This window comes from Hippocampus zosterae, chromosome 3 (assembly GCF_025434085.1).
Source record: "Hippocampus zosterae strain Florida chromosome 3, ASM2543408v3, whole genome shotgun sequence".
NCBI lineage: Eukaryota > Metazoa > Chordata > Actinopteri > Syngnathiformes > Syngnathidae > Hippocampus > Hippocampus zosterae.
In genome coordinates this window covers 23,904,553-23,920,301 of record NC_067453.1, presented here as the reverse complement: position 1 = coordinate 23,920,301, position 15,749 = coordinate 23,904,553, and the positions used below count along the sequence as shown (strand labels likewise).

Genomic DNA, 15,749 nt, shown 5'->3' with positions numbered 1-15,749 from the left:
GTGTTTATTATTTTATTTTGTGTTAACTGTTTTGTAAAGTGCCATGGCTGTTGCGAAAGCGCTGTATAAATCAGGATGCACTGTATTGTATTGCAAGTCAGATTCTCGCGAGGCCCCATCCAGCCTGTTTTAGATGTTTGCATCTCCCAACACAACTGCGGCTTGGAATTGAAGCGGATTTACATGGGAAAGGAGAAGAGAAATAATCTCTCTTTTTCATTAATGGATGCTACAGCTTCTTGTTGCTTTCAAGCTTAGCTTGTCGCAGACGTGTGCACATTGCAGCATGACGCCTTTGCTCTAAAGGTGAAAAGGACACTTTGTTTCGCTCCTCTTTCTGCTTCACACAACACAGTGTATGCAGGAATGTAGTTAAGATTGCACGATAATCTGTGTTTCATGTGTTATTTTGTATTATTTTGTCATTTTTGTTAACTTTCTTTCGATGGCAGCGCGGACACCCGCAGGGACTGCTCTTGTTTTATGTTGAGAGGGAAGAAACGTAATCTGTGCTGTATGTTACACATACTGTACATACAGCACATTTGACAATAAAGTTGTATTAAATTCAATTCAAATGATCAGGATTATTATCAGGCTCCTCAGAGCTTGCTGATGAGCTCAACATTTGAATCAGGCGTGTTGGAGGAGGGAGACATCTAATACATGCTGGATTAGTGGCTTTCCAGGGCCACATTTGGGCACACCTGTACTACTGCATATATGTTTAGCCTTCCCTTCTAGTATGAACGTCAAGCCTTTGCCATCAGTTAAACTTAAAAGAAGGAAAGCAACCATCTTTAGTATGGTACGTTTAAAGAGTACATTCAACGTATATTTCTTGGACGGTTTACAAAAAGAGGCACATTGCTCGTTCAGCGCCAACCCCTTTTGGTAATGACAAACTAGTAGTAGTGGAACGTACCACTGTAAAGAGAAAAGAGGGGGATGCGGCAGAAACAGGTGCCTATAATACGATAAACGCGCCACAAAATTGCACTTAAATAGCTTTGATGTCTATTTTAAAGAATTATTAAATTATGTAAGTCGACACTGTGGATTAGAAAGTGGGATGTGATCATTTAATGACGCTGGAAGTGAGCGCATGCATCCCCTAAATTTCCGCGTCGTGTCCCTGGCCGGCTGGCAAGCGAGGTGAAAGCAACTGAGAGCTGCACCAGTCCATCAGACTCATCGACCGCAGTACAGCATAACGACGTTGGACGCGTTTCGAACGAGTGATAATGTCCGCCCCGTGTATGTGCTCGCACAATTTCATCCCTTGAGACGACCCCGCTTCTTCTCGGCCTTTTTCTTCGTCTTCATTAGGTGAGTTCCCGCCACGGAGCATCCTCAGTGTGCGTGCGCGTGCACGTGAGGTAGACCGGGCATGGACTGGGGTGCCAACGTGCGCGCGCCGCGGATGGGATGATGAAATATCACATGCGGAAGCCTCGAAGGCAACCAGGCTAATAAAGAGGCACATTGTAGGACCAAGCCTCGCAACGAATCGTGTGGCCTTTTATTGACTCATATTATGTATTTATTGAAATTATTTAAATGCTGCGATTACGGTCTCATTTTGTCATACGTAGGCCCCGGTGAAATCACCATGCGTGGTTCCTTCAAGATTTCTCCCTCCCCCGCTGCTCTCAGTATCTTCCTACAAAAGATCAGCTAATCTGGAACTATGTAAATCTATTAATCGGCCTAATTATTGTGTTCTAAATCTTTGTGCTCCACAAAGGAGGAAAGAATTTCAACATAAAAGCCTTGATGCTGCGCGTGGCGTCGTCCACACCCTTGGGTGCCCCCCGCCCCATCCTCAAACAATCAGACGCCATCAGGCAAATTATTAGCTATACCTGCACAGTGTGAGAGAAAAAAATTGCCTTTAAGATGATCATTGTCATGTTTTTAAAACGGCCTCATTGTTGCTTGTAGTCAGTTGAGAGGCATTTTGACGGGGTGGGTGTGGTGGTGGTCGTGGGGCGGAAGGGTTGGGGGGGGTAAAGACAACCCTTGGACAAATGATACAATACATTGCATCATGATTTATATAGCGCTTACCCATATTGTTTAGTTTTTTGTTATTGTAAAGTGTCCTTGGGTGTCTTGAAAGGCGCTTATAAATAAAATGAATTATTATAAAATAGTTCACAAAATATAAAATAATAAACACAACACAAAGCAAAAACACAGACAGTCGTGCAATCTTAGTCACGTTTCCCTTACACACTTGGTTGTTGAAGCAGTTCTAGATGAAAGAAGAGAGAACGTGTCTTTTATCAGTGGATCAGAGACGTCATGCTCAAAATGTGCACACGCCTGCGACAAGCTAAATTTGAAAGTAAACAAAGAAGCTGTGGTCCATTGATGAAAAAAGACATTGGTTCACTTCTCCTGTCCCGTGTAGATCCGTTTCAATTCCAAGCGGCGACTCACAGTTCCAAATACACGTTCCTCTCTCCTCATCATCGGCTCCACAAGCCATCCATCCAGCCGCACCAACGCAGACTGTCCTAAAGTGCCGCCGTCTCCGCTGAACAAAACAGGGCTGTGAAAAAAAAACAAAATTGTGGGTGGGGGCGGGGGGAATTTAACCTCTGCACTTCAAAACTCCTTATTTAACTTCATTTCTAATGAAGTCATGTGTTCATGGATTTATTGTAAAGTAAGGATGGAAAGATAACGGCGATAATAGAATTGCCACAATATCATCGCTGTCGTCATGTTGCAACTGTAAAGGCAGCATTACATCTTTATCGATATCAATGTTTCTCATTGGAATGAATGGAAATGCATTCATTCCAGCCCGAAAACGAAAACGCAGTATGTTTACCCTATGTTTGAAATGTTTAAGTATCTTTGGCCACAATATTTCTTCCAAAAATTTCTTTGTACAGCAAATTGTATGTGCACCGAGGTTCTCTTGTGGTTTCGAGAAAACTTTGCTTGTGCTTTTTTTTTTTTCAATTGTTTGTGTGTTTTACTGATGAATTTCTCCATTGTGCTACACAGATCTGGTGATAATGACGAACTAAACTAAGCTTCTTTAAGCGCCTTTCCTGAAATCGAGACGGACTCAAACAAACTGAAAAGTTGAAGGCGGGACAATTGAGCTACCGTAACCTAACGACACTAAGCACGTGGCAGCCCTCGCCCTCGTTTGCATTATCAAATGCCCAAAAACAGCAAAGCCGTCAAGAGAGAGCTTGACGACGATGTCACAGAGTCGGCCCGGGACCTGCTTTCCAACGAGGACCCCTGCGACGATTCCTTCAAGAAGAGCTCGTTGATCATTGGCGGCCATGACGCCGACGGCAAGGAGCGCGACGTGGAGGAAGGTGGCTCCGATGGCGAGGAGGAGGAGGAGGAGCGGCCGGCCTGGAACAGCAAATTGCAGTACATCCTGGCCCAGGTGGGCTTCTCCGTAGGCCTCGGCAACGTCTGGAGGTTCCCCTACTTGTGCCAGAAAAATGGCGGAGGTGAGTGAAATGGCCGTTAGTGCTCCAGTAGATTCTGTCATGGTAGCTCCACAATGTTGTGTGCCTCCATGTGTATTTTCCAGGGAGCCACACAAGTGACGTGTGTCCATGTTTATGTTCTGGGGGGCTTTGACATAAATTGCAACATATCCCCAAAGTTGTTTCGTCAACTTCATACTTTATACCACAGCTGTCAAATTCAAGGCCCGGGGCCCGATCTGTCACGCCAGATCATTTTATTGGGCCGACAAAAGCAAATCAATCAGGTCAACTTCCATGACGCATGATAAATTCTGTAGCGCATTTCAAATTGCCATATGTAATAATCACGTTGAGCTACTGCAACTATCTTCTTGTTTTACATAATTACAGAAACTTGAACAGCGTTGGAAGAAACTACCCTCCTTGACTTTTGATTTCAAAATTAGTTATCTACTAATTGTGTACCGTATATGTAATAATACGAGGAGGGGTTTAAACATTTGTACGCTTTCACAGTCATAATGGCTCTCTGAGGGAAACGGTGCTTACGATGTGACCCGCGATGAGTTTGACACCCCTGCTTTATTCACTGCCTTTTGTTAAAGTTTACCCCCATAATATGAATAACCTGTCATTGGCATGTCGTCGATCCTGAACCGGCTTCAAATATGTATCGGACACTCGCAGCCCTTCGCATTAATGAACGAGAACTTTATTCATCATCGTCGAAGAAGTAGTAAGACCCAACTCACACCAAAACGCAATAAAGCGTCACAGCGCTATGACTTTATTCTCGTCACAATTTCCTCATATGACGTTACTGTTTTTTTTTTTATACAATAAGGTGCCCGGCACACTCATCATGCGGTGAGTCAGGTCGTTCCCCATGAGGCGCTCAGAGAGTCAGGCCTGTTTTAAACAGCTCTGGTCGCCCCGTTGTGTTCACGTGTAATTGGATTAAAATGACACATCTGGGACCCAAAGCAGACCCTTCACCAACACACACACACGAAACCTCAGCCTAATTCTTAATGTACGTCATTAGCTTTCAACTACTAAAAGATACAAATTTCCTTTCAGGGTGCCACGAGCCATGTGGTACTGTCGCTTTAAGAATGCGCAGGCCTGAGTGGAAGAAGGATTCAGTGGCTACTGTACTCAACTTTAGGCTTTGTCAATGAGTCATTCAGCTGCAGGTTGATGACAAGAAAGGGAGGCTGTGAAACAAGCAAAATGTAGCATAGATGTTTTCAAATGTAACCCTTTTAGGAACAAATAATGATAACCTACATCAAGATTTTTTTATTTTTTTTCCAAGTGATTTTGTTAGTCTTTAGGCATGAAAAAAAATGATGGCAGTGGATGGCAACACACACACAGTACGGGTCCATTGTAGTGGTTGAATGGCTCTCTAACTTCACAAATGGCTCCACCAATTCTTGTAAATTTACAACACTTTAGAAGGAGAGTAGCGATTCCTTACTGTACGACCCAATGCAGATGGCTTTATGCTTTTGGAAAGATAAAAAAGTGCTAAGGTCAGAATGTTTGCTCTCGGGGAAGACAATGGGAGACCACCTGGGAGGTGGGTGTGAATTTGAAGCTGACGGATATCTCCGAAACAGAATAAGATGATCGAATTGTTAAGCTACCATGCACATAAGTGTTACACCCAGGAGGGGCAGTGGAACTTTAAGAACATCCTGTTTGGAGAAATAATAAAGCGAACTCTCATTTGGACAAGGATTCAACTAACCGTCATACAATACGCACGTGGTCAGATTGCACAAGGCAGTGCATGATGCGAGCATGATTTTGTGTGCATGAGTGAGTTGGAAAAAGGACCAAAATTGTGCGCTTGCACCATATGGTTTTGAAAGGCGTGGCGCAACGCCGCTTCAACTGGTTTTTCAAGCGCAGGCAGAAGTGAATAATGAAATATCTCATTAATAATTTGTTTGAGTTTCACTTTTTGAAGTGAACTTCAAAGATAAAGAAAATCATTCAAATTTATTGAGATGAACCTCGTCATGTGGCCGTCATGTGACGCTTGACGAGCCCTTGCAGACGGCTGCCAACTATGACGTTTCTTGCATAACCCAGAGATTAAGTACAGCGGACCTCCCTCAGATTCAACTGTTCGTTGATTAAAATGTTGTTGTAGGTTTGTTTTATTTGGAGTGGCTGGGGGGGGGCATGTCTTTCCCAGGGAAACCAAGACAACAAACGTCTTTGCAACAATTTACAGATCTATGATGGAGCGACTCCCCAAGCAGTGGGGTGTGGCCCCTCTTAGACCATTTCTTTTTTCTTCTTTTAAAGTGTGACGCGCAACCTTGAGGCAGCAACAAACTTGCATAGTAACACTTAATGATAGCAGGATGTGTGATACAAGTTAGCAGTTCATTTTAAGATACAAGTCAATACTGTTAAATGTCAAATTTCCACTACAATTTCCCTCATTTTGTAGCAGGTTTAACAGCATTTTTTTTTTAAACAATAAAAAAAAATAAAAAATTCCAATGCATTTCATTGCTTCCCGAACATTCAGTCAGAGGTCATTCCAAAGAGAGGGACCAGCATCATTCATTCATTATTGATTCATTTGTTCATCAATTAGTTGCCGATTAGTCGATTAATCGTTGCACCTCTACTGGATTGGCTTTTCTTTTTTTTTTTTCTTTTTTTAAACAATGTGTCCCGCATCTGTTATCTTGACCATTAGGAGCGTACCTGGTGCCCTACTTCATCCTGCTCGTGTTGATTGGCATCCCGCTTTTCTTCCTGGAGCTGGCAGTGGGTCAGCGCATCCGTCGGGGCAGTATCGGCGTGTGGAACTACATCAGCCCTCGACTGGGGGGTATCGGCTTCGCTAGCTGCGTGGTGAGTCCCGCGCTCTCCCCATGGCATGCTGGTTAAAATCTAAACAGTTTAAAAGTTTTAAAGGGTTCCTTTTTGCGGTTCACAAAAGAAGAAAAAAAAATAGCCAGCACTCGTTATTAGCTCAGTACATAGACGCACACGGGATGCTGACGCCTAGCCTCTCTAAACCACCCCCCCCCCCCAGCCAATAATACACGCTCTGTGCAGGTGTGTTTCTTCGTGGCTCTCTACTACAATGTCATCATCAGCTGGAGCCTCTTCTACTTCTCACAGTCCTTCCAGCAACCGCTGCCGTGGCACCAGTGTCCTCTGGCCAAGAACAGGAACAGCACATGTAAGCGAGATAAATGATTCGTGGAAAAATGTCATGTTTTGAGAATAAATGACATAACAAAGCTACTTTTTTTTTTTTGGTACCGTTGTGGTGCCCGAGTGTGAGAAGAGTTCGGCCACCACCTACTACTGGTACCGCGAGGCCCTGGACATCTCCGACAATATTTCAGAGAGCGGAGGACTTAACTGGAAGATGACGCTGTGCCTGCTGGCCGCCTGGTCTATGGTCTGCCTGGCCATGATTAAGGGCATCCAGTCTTCCGGGAAGGTATGCTTGTCATCGCTGTTCTTTGAGAGAACTGGGGGAAAGGTCTCGGCGTACATAGCAAGGTTAAATGTCGTGTTGGATATTGGGAACGGCGTTCATAAAACAAAAGGCCTATTCTTGCCAAAGTGTTTGGGAAATCCTCTCACACCCCGTTAGCTTACAGTAGGATGGAAAAGTTTACAAAGCGCAAACTGTATGGATGGATGCCTTGTCGGCAAACATGTGCTTGGATTGCTCATTTATGCTCAGCTTGCAATTGCAATAGCAAAAAAAAGTCAGAATATTACAACAACAACAACAAAAAGATTCAAGGGTGTAAAAGTAATGTTTGCAATGTGGGGGGGGGACGTTGGGTGGTATTATCCTAAAAAGTTGCAACGCACCGGTCATTCAAAACAAAGTAAAAAGTGAAAAGTTGCAATATTATTCAATGACGTTATAATTGACAGAGAACAAAATGAAGTTTTTACTGTATAGTGCTAAAAACAGCAATGCTGTTAGGTTAAAGTTGCAGTATTGCAAGAACTGTCCCAAACCTACAAAAAAAAGATATAATAATGCTATGTCCGAATATTGAAAGAATTAAATTTTGTTTTGCAATATTGTATAACTTGACGTGAATGAAGCCCTAATTTTACCAAGGAAAAAGTTACAATGATAAAGTTGCAGACTAAAGATGCCATTAACAGGATGTTTTTTCTTTCTCCCTTCCGTTACATTTACACGGAAAAGTTTGTACGAGATTGAAGATGCGACTGTATTGTGGGGGGCGTAGTGGCAACGTTAATCATGGCAAAACATGTTATGAGCATAAAGTAGTAATTTGACAGCCGATGAAATTGTCATCTTCATAGGCTGTAACAGTCACAGAGAATAAAAGAATTACCGTATTTTCCGTGCTATAAGGCGCACCTTCAACGAATGGCCTCTTTAAAACTGCTTTCATATCAAGGGTGCACCGCATTATAAGACACAGAATAGGGTGTGGCTACACTGGTGGCTGCGGTTGTGTTGTGGATCCACTAGATGGAGCTACGCTAAAGGAATAAGCGCTTTACAGAACATTTAAAACAAGACGTCCAAGAAATCAAAATATTGATCCGTATATATGACGGATTAAAAGGCGCACTCTCGGCTTTCCAGGACGTGGAATGCTTTTAGGTGCGCCTGGTAGTGCGGAAAATACAGTGCTTAAAAAAAGAAGAGAAAAGGATAATGTTGCGAATGTATTTTTGTAAAAAGATGCAAGGCTATGAGAATGAACTGGTTAGATGAAATAAAAGAGAGAGAGAGAGAATCAAGTGGTCAAATTCCGTGGTGGGAGCATAAAAAGATGTTAAGAAGTGTCATCCTTGGTCGCTCATGTGATTTTCCTGGAGGGATTCGATACTTCAGCTTATCTCCCCGCGCTGACCTCCAGCATCAAAAGCTGACAATAACGAGACTCGCATCCGGAAGGATTAAGACTCGAGCGTACCTTCGTTTTTCATCATTCCATTGTTTGTCATGTGACGAGTATTAGCCGCCGGGCATTCGGGGGGTCAAGCCGGAGCTAATTGGAAAAAAGATGGACGCAGCATTTAATCTTACACGAGGAAAGCTTTGATGCTTTTGACATTTGGATTTGGTTTGATCCCAGCGTCTTATTGTCACGCCTCGACGACACTAATGATGCACCTTACCATGTATCATGAATCATTTTCATCTTTTTGTTGTAAGCTTTAATGGACCCGTAACAAGTTATTCATTCATTCATTCATTCATTCATTTTCCGATCCGCTTTATCCTCACAAGGGTCGCGGGGGGTGCTGGAGCCTATCCCAGCTGACTTTGGGCAGTAGGCGGGGAACACCCTGAATTGGTTGCCAGCCAATCGCAGGGCCCACAGAGACGAACGACCATCCGCGCTCATACTCACGCCCAGGGACAATTTGGAGTGTTCAATCAGCCTGCCATGCATGTTTTTGGAATGTGGGAGGAAACCGGAATACCCGGAGAAAACCCATGCAGGCCCGAACATGCAAAACTCCACGCAGGGAGGCCGGAGCTGGAATCGAACCCGGTACCTCTGCACTGTGAAGCTGACGCGTTAACCACTGGACCACCGGGGCCGCTCACAAGTTATTTCATTCATTAAAAAAAAAAAAAAAAAAAAAATCATCCGTCAGTGAATCGGTTATCAAAATGTGATTGGATTTTGAATGTATTTCGACGACGTTTGGTTTGGTAGTTTATGGTGAAGACCAGAATTCATTGTTATCATTTATTCTTGATCTGGGCGTGACATCACGCACCGAATGATGCAATTTTAATATAGATAGAATTTAGAATACAGACGTCACGTATTTTGATGACATTTGGCTGGCCGCTTCAGAATGACCTGAGGACGAATCGATGTTAAGTGTCAAGTAAGTCAACGGCAGTTAAGGCGAGGAAGAGGACTTGACGCTTAAGTTCACTGTTGTCTCTGCCAAGACTGACTGTCTTGGCGTTGCCATTATCTGCTGTTTATTCGCGACTGCCATCTAGCTTGTTGTGGCCCTATCCAAAGGGGAAGGTTGAGACAAAACAAGATGGATGCCCTCAACAGCGGAGGTCCTGAAATCTCTGCCATCTTGATTTGTCGCGCCAGACCGTCCCCATTCGGCTTCAGCGGCTTGAAATGTCGCCGATAGCCAATGCCATTGTCAAGACGCTATCTTCCGTTGCCACTCTCGTCTATTTTAGTTCTGTCACTGCAATAATTGGGCGACAAATCGTGGATGGAAATAATCCTTAAAATATCCAGAATGTTTTCCCTGGTGTGTCTAGACAGGTTTTAGGGTAGATATGAGTCCAAACTGTCCCTTGGAGAAGCCCCACGAGGCGTCTTGCAAGGGTGAGCACAAAAGAATATTAATGGAGCTTTTCTTCCTCCAGTGTGCACAAAGACTTTTTTTTTTTTGCAAGTAATATCCTCGTTTGAGCGTGGGTGGGCGTGAAAGGGATCTGGTTGCCGTGGTTACACGCGCTCTTTTAGCTTGGCTTGATTTTCAGAGGTGGGCAAGGGGAGTGGAGTGTGTGTGGCGGGTGGAGGGGGTAGCACAGGGGGCAGGATGGTTTGGTCAAGAAGAATACTTTTAGCAGGGCTCCTTTAAAAAAAAAAAAAAATCTTACTCTTCCAAGGGATTTTGTGGGGCGCGCTATTCGAGAACAGACCTGACGATTGTACACACACGAAATTGTCATTATCAACCCAGTTCTCATGGATCCAAACTCTGGGAGGGGATAATTCACATTGGTAATCTGTGAAATGCTGCTTCGGGCAGAGTTTGAATCACTTTGTCACTCTCAGTATCATCGCTTAATCAAATCTTTTATTATTTGTATTTTTCTTAACCTTTGCTGTGCTTTCTCTGCCAGGTGATGTACTTCAGTTCGCTGTTCCCTTACGTGGTGCTGATCTGCTTCCTAGTACGCTCGCTACTGCTGGAAGGCTCCATGGACGGGATTCGACATATGTTCACGCCCAAGGTACGGCACAGTCTTGGAGTCAATGTCTGTTCTCCGACGTTTTTTTGTACATCAAATAAGCCAGACTGGAAAGAGGAAAAAAAACTGTCTGGAGAAGGAAAAAAAAAGATCGGCGTGCTTTGATTGGCTGATACCTCAGCAATAACACACCAGTCACCTTCCAAGGCTGTGTTCTGCAGCAGCTTCCATTGCCATGGAAACAAGAATAATTTCAACATCAATCACTCAAGAGGGTCTGGCGAAGAACGTTGCCATAGAGCTCTGTCGCCCTCTTGTGGACACATTGTACCCGACAACGCCATGCAATCAGATCAGTCAACCGCAAACAAAAGCGTTCTAAATAAAAATAAGTAGTTCACATGGGCACTTTTCTTACCACTGCATGAATTAGAAAAAAGAAAGTTGTAATCTCAAAATAGTGGCCAGTGTGTTTATTTTATTTATTTTTAATACAGTCAAATATTAGTTTTTTTTAATATGACATGACGTGAAAAAAGAATGTATTTTTCCCCCAGAGAATGATCTTTTTTGGGCAAAAATATTTTGGTTTTATGAGAATTTATGTGGACAAATTTAAAGGAGTAGAATTGTATTTTTTTGATTCTCATAGCATTAGGACTAGCTAGCTCACCATTCCCGTTCGTGTGTGTGTGTGTGTGTGTACCAGCTGGAGATCATGCTGGAAGCCAAGGTGTGGCGCGAGGCGGCCACGCAGGTGTTCTTCGCGCTGGGTTTGGGCTTCGGCGGTGTCATCGCCTTCTCCAGCTATAACAAGCGCGACAACAACTGCCACTTTGACGCCGTGCTGGTGTCCTTCATCAACTTCTTCACGTCGGTGCTGGCCACCCTGGTGGTGTTCGCCGTCCTCGGCTTCAAGGCCAACATCATGAACGGCCAATGTGTGGCTGAGTGAGTCGTCGCCGCCTCTTGTTTGTTGAAGAATTAGGATTTCTCAAAAGTCAAGCAGAGTCACAAGGAAGTCAAGACCAAATAAGGAAAAGTGTGACAATTAGGATAACGCAAGGTGGTGGAACAAACAGGTCTGGTAGCACTGGCCGGTACAATGAGACAACTAGCCATGGGCCGATTTTAGAATCCGTGTTTGAAATGCTCAGCCCCTCCTCCGTGCTTAACTGCTCACCCCTCCCCTCTCTGCTCACCGAAAAGGTGAAAAAAAAATTGGAGGTAATTCACTTTATAGAGGTGGCTCATGCAGAGCTCGTTACTGGTGACACCCAGTATTCGCAGGTATTGAAACTTTGACTTTTGTAAACCCACGGTAAACCCTCAAACCAGTAATCGAACCATACCTACAGGCGATAATTTTTTTTTAATCGTCTGCGTTTGGTTTTAGGAAACATCGGCGATGGTTTTGATTCATCTTAAAACAGGTCATTTCCAACCCCACGTGTTTTTCCGCTTAAAAATTCTTGCGTTCGATTTTTGTAGCAACGGCAGAAAGATTGCGGCTCTGCTGGGCAACGGTATCGAGGCCAACCTGATCCCCAACCACATCAACCTCAGTCACAAAGTGAGCGTGGATGACTACCATCAGATGATCGATATCATCAGAGGCGTCAAGGAGGGCAACTTTGACAAACTGGGACTGGACTCCTGCCACATCGAGGACGAGCTCAACAAGGTATGGCCATAAACGGCAATGGTATCCATGCTCGCCGATACGTTACTTGTAAAGAAATGTTGGAAAATTATGAGAATAACATCGGATTTTTGTGTGCATAAAACATTACAACATTAGTAGTACTGTTTTGTTCCCTCGCGGTGGAGAGGCGCAGGGTTCAATTTTGGCTCCGGCCTTCCTGTGTGGCGTTTGAATGTTCTCCGGGTTTTCTCACATTGCAAAAAAAACGTACATGGCAGGCAACTGGAACACTCTGAATTGTCCCTTGGTGCGAGTGTGAGCGCGGATGGTTGTTCGGCAGTGAGCCCTGCGATCGGCTGGCAATCAGTTCAAGGTTGCTTGAAGTCAGCTGGGATAGGCTCCAGCATGCCCGCGACCCTAATGAGGATAATCTGATCCATAAATGGCTGGATGGATGGAAAATATGTGGGAAAAGTAAAAAAACAAAAAATGACTAGAAACTAAATCATATTTTTCATGAAAAAGTTGCATTTTTCCAAGAAAAATAGCAAAATGTTAATTTTGGGAGTAAGTGCTAAGCATCCACTGGGGGTTACCCACCCGCACTCTGCCCTCCCTCCCTCCCTCCCTCCTTGCAGGCGGTGCAGGGCACAGGCCTGGCATTCATTGCCTTCACCGAGGCCATGACGCATTTCCCGGCCTCTCCATTCTGGTCCGTCATGTTCTTCCTCATGCTGATCAACTTGGGCCTGGGCAGCATGTTCGGCACCATCGAGGGCATCCTCACGCCGCTCATCGACACCTTTAAAGTGCGCAAGGAGCTCCTGACCGGTCAGTGAAAACACAAAGAACGACATTTTCCAACTTCCCACGACCGCTTATATATGATCACAGCGAGAGGCGTGTTCCTTATGTTGCGACCTTCTCTCTCGTGGTGCAGTGGGCTGCTGCGTGCTGGCCTTCTCCCTCGGCCTGGTGTTCGTGCAGCGTTCGGGCAACTACTTTGTGACCATGTTCGATGACTACTCGGCCACGCTGCCGCTGCTCATCGTGGTCATCCTGGAGAACTTGGCCATTGCCTGGTTCTATGGCATCGACAAGTACGGGCTTCACTGATTCGCAAGTTTTTAAAAAGTAGTAGCATGTTGGGCAAAGCTCGAAGGTGTTCGAGCGGCACATCTCATTTTAAAAACAGACAGACAGATGGTTGTGCGGTATTTTGATCTCACTGAATCCCAAAATGATTCATCATTTTTCATCAGCCAGTTATTTGATAAAATATATTTTAAGGTGAGCGGTTTTACTTTATTTGCGTCGGGTTTATTGACAGTGATCAAATAGATCCTATATCCAAAGCTTTTTAACGTGAAGAAAACGTCCATTCGTCCGCTTAGGGTGAGCCGTTAGCGAAAACTGGAGTACGAGCTCACCTGTGATGTGGTCCTGTCAGGTTTTTTGCGGACCTGGAAGACATGCTGGGCTTCAAGCCGTACCGCTTCTACTACTACATGTGGAAATTCATAACGCCCACGCTGCTGCTGGTGCTGCTTGGCTCCAGCTTCGTCCAGCTCATCATGACGCCGCCCAGTTACAGTGCCTGGAACCAAGAGCAGGTCGGGAGCCTCGTTGCCTGCATTCATCAATTCACAATCTGTCCGTAAAATTGGGAAATTGTCATCCATTCAACCTGCACAACTGTTGACAAAAAAAAAAAATCATTACTGCCGGCTACTGAGCAGCGTGACCGTCTTTGTGTGTGTGTGTGTGTGTGTGTGTGTGCGCAATACAGTACCTTATGTTGCCTCAATGTTTGTTTCCCAGCGTTCCTCTTGTGTTTTAACGTTAAGAGTGGTGTGCGGTGCAGGCTCGGGAGAAGCTGGTGGGCTTCCCTCCGTGGGGTGTGGCTTTGTGCATCTCCCTTGTGGTGGTGGCGGTCTTGCCCGTGCCGGTGGTCTTTATGCTGCGCTACTTCAACGTGATCGACGACGGCGCCGGCGGCATCTCTGCCGTGTCCTACAAGAAGGCCCACATCATCAAGGAGAGCGCTGGCGCAGCCGGCGACGACGCCAGCCTCCTTCACGCCAAGACCACACCGAGCGAGGCGCCCTCGCCCATGCCCGCCAACGGCATCTACCGCAAGCAGAGCGGCGGCGGGGGTCCCGAGTCAGACGCCACCCCCAATGGTCGCTACGGCATCGGCTACCTGATGGCCGACGTGCCGGACATGCCCGAGTCAGACTTGTAGAGTGGCCCCCTTCTTCCCGTCTAGTCATCCGTGCGTGTGTGTACTGCATACTCCATGTTCAACAGCCTAGCTGCTTTATTTCTTATCATTTCTTCGTCGTCTCTGAACCTGAACATGTTCAAACAACAAACCAAGGGGCGGGAATGTACACTCACCCATCACAGGTCACTTCATTAGGTACACCATAGCCGTGCCAGGAATAGCAGAAAACTCCTCAAGTTAACTGACGCCACTCCCCCTCCCAAAAAGAGTTATAATTGCCTTTAAATGCTACAAGGTGGCTCCAAATGGTCAACTTTTCTATTAGACGGGGCTTTGCCTGCCTGTTCGATGCTATACATTGACGCCAAAGCACAATTTGTCCATTGGACAGGGCTTTGTAATCTCACAATAGCACTCACTTGAACATAGCTTTTTGACACTAAGATGACACCAATGCACTCCTTTTCTATTACTTTTCTAATAGAATGTCTTCCCCTTACTTCAACATAGTTCCATGGAGCCAAGATGCCAATGAGATGTCACTAAAGTTCTACTTTGCCTCAAGATGCCCTAAGTCGGCACAGAGGCACTATTTTTCTATTGGACAGGGTTGACAGGTCGAATGGAAAAGCACCTCAATCATTCTACATTCGTTCCTTAGCTCTAAAACGCCAAAAGGTGGCGACAAAATGCAATTTCTTATTGGACAGGGATTTCGCGTTTCAGAAAATGCACAGCCATGAATGAAGGATAGCTGCCTCCCCCACCCCCCGCAAAAAAAGTCGACAAAAAGGTGAATTTGCTAAAGTAGAATTTGCAAGGAATTTGTGCAAATCAGACTCAGCGAACTAATAGACTGATCTTAGTTTGCCCATGTAGCCGTTGACCAAATGCAAGACTTAAATGCAGTATGGGCAGCATCCTCGAGTGTAATGTTTTTCCAACAATTTTTCTCGGATTTTAGATTTGCATCAAATGCTTCACGGCCATGTGATGGCCTTTGGACCGTAAGTTACCAATCAAACGAATGAAATTGCGACAATCACCGTCATATTGACGGCTTTGATGAGCGTTTTTCAGATGTTATTTAATCGATACAAATTTACAAAAAAACATGATTTTGATTGAAAACGTTGAAAATTTGGATGAGTTTCCCAACTTTTCTCGTTCAAATTGTCATCCTGACGAACCGCGCTTCATATTAAATTCATATTCCATTATTTTTCACCATTTTGATCAAATGAAAAGATATAATATTGCTTCAAAAATTTTAATATTCACCATATAATATCGGTGAGACGGGGTGAATTTAATGCTCTCGCAGGCCGAATACAGCCCACGGGACAAGAGTCGCCAAGCCCAAATCTTGATTAAAACTTACGTAGTTCTGCCGCCGTTACTTTGTCTATTTGATGCCATGAATTGAAACAATAGTTTAAAAAAAATAACCGC

The 15,749-nt window shown here is 44.7% G+C and overlaps 1 protein-coding gene and 1 long non-coding RNA gene across 2 annotated transcripts; one reads left to right on the top strand and one right to left on the bottom strand.

Annotated features, from left to right (window-relative positions):
* Positions 1 to 1,157: 1,157 nt before the first annotated feature.
* slc6a15 (solute carrier family 6 member 15) lies at positions 1,158 to 15,673 on the top strand. The gene is made up of 12 exons (XM_052061220.1): positions 1,158 to 1,329; positions 3,022 to 3,488; positions 6,196 to 6,353; positions 6,561 to 6,687; positions 6,776 to 6,954; positions 10,357 to 10,467; positions 11,135 to 11,376; positions 11,917 to 12,109; positions 12,709 to 12,901; positions 13,011 to 13,170; positions 13,521 to 13,683; positions 13,935 to 15,673. The coding sequence occupies exons 2-12, from the start codon at positions 3,182 to 3,184 to the stop codon at positions 14,313 to 14,315; spliced, it is 2,214 nt and encodes a 737-aa protein (XP_051917180.1). The 5' UTR covers positions 1,158 to 1,329; positions 3,022 to 3,181; the 3' UTR covers positions 14,316 to 15,673.
* LOC127597898 (uncharacterized) lies at positions 12,576 to 14,012 on the bottom strand. The gene is made up of 4 exons (XR_007961797.1): positions 13,863 to 14,012; positions 13,501 to 13,721; positions 12,992 to 13,155; positions 12,576 to 12,894 (listed from the first exon to the last, which is right to left on the bottom strand). It is a non-coding gene; the product is annotated as an uncharacterized LOC127597898 (long non-coding RNA).
* Positions 15,674 to 15,749: the final 76 nt, after the last annotated feature.

Bases quoted from the DNA above. Each gene is read 5' to 3' on its own strand.
- slc6a15 (XM_052061220.1), top strand. From the start codon at position 3,182: ATGCCCAAAAACAGCAAAGCCGTCAAGAGAGAGCTTGACGACGATGTC. The intron at 6,354-6,560 runs GTGAGTCCCGCG...CGCTCTGTGCAG, and splicing joins TCGGCTTCGCTAGCTGCGTG to GTGTGTTTCTTCGTGGCTCT. The intron at 10,468-11,134 runs GTACGGCACAGT...TGTGTGTACCAG, and splicing joins GACATATGTTCACGCCCAAG to CTGGAGATCATGCTGGAAGC.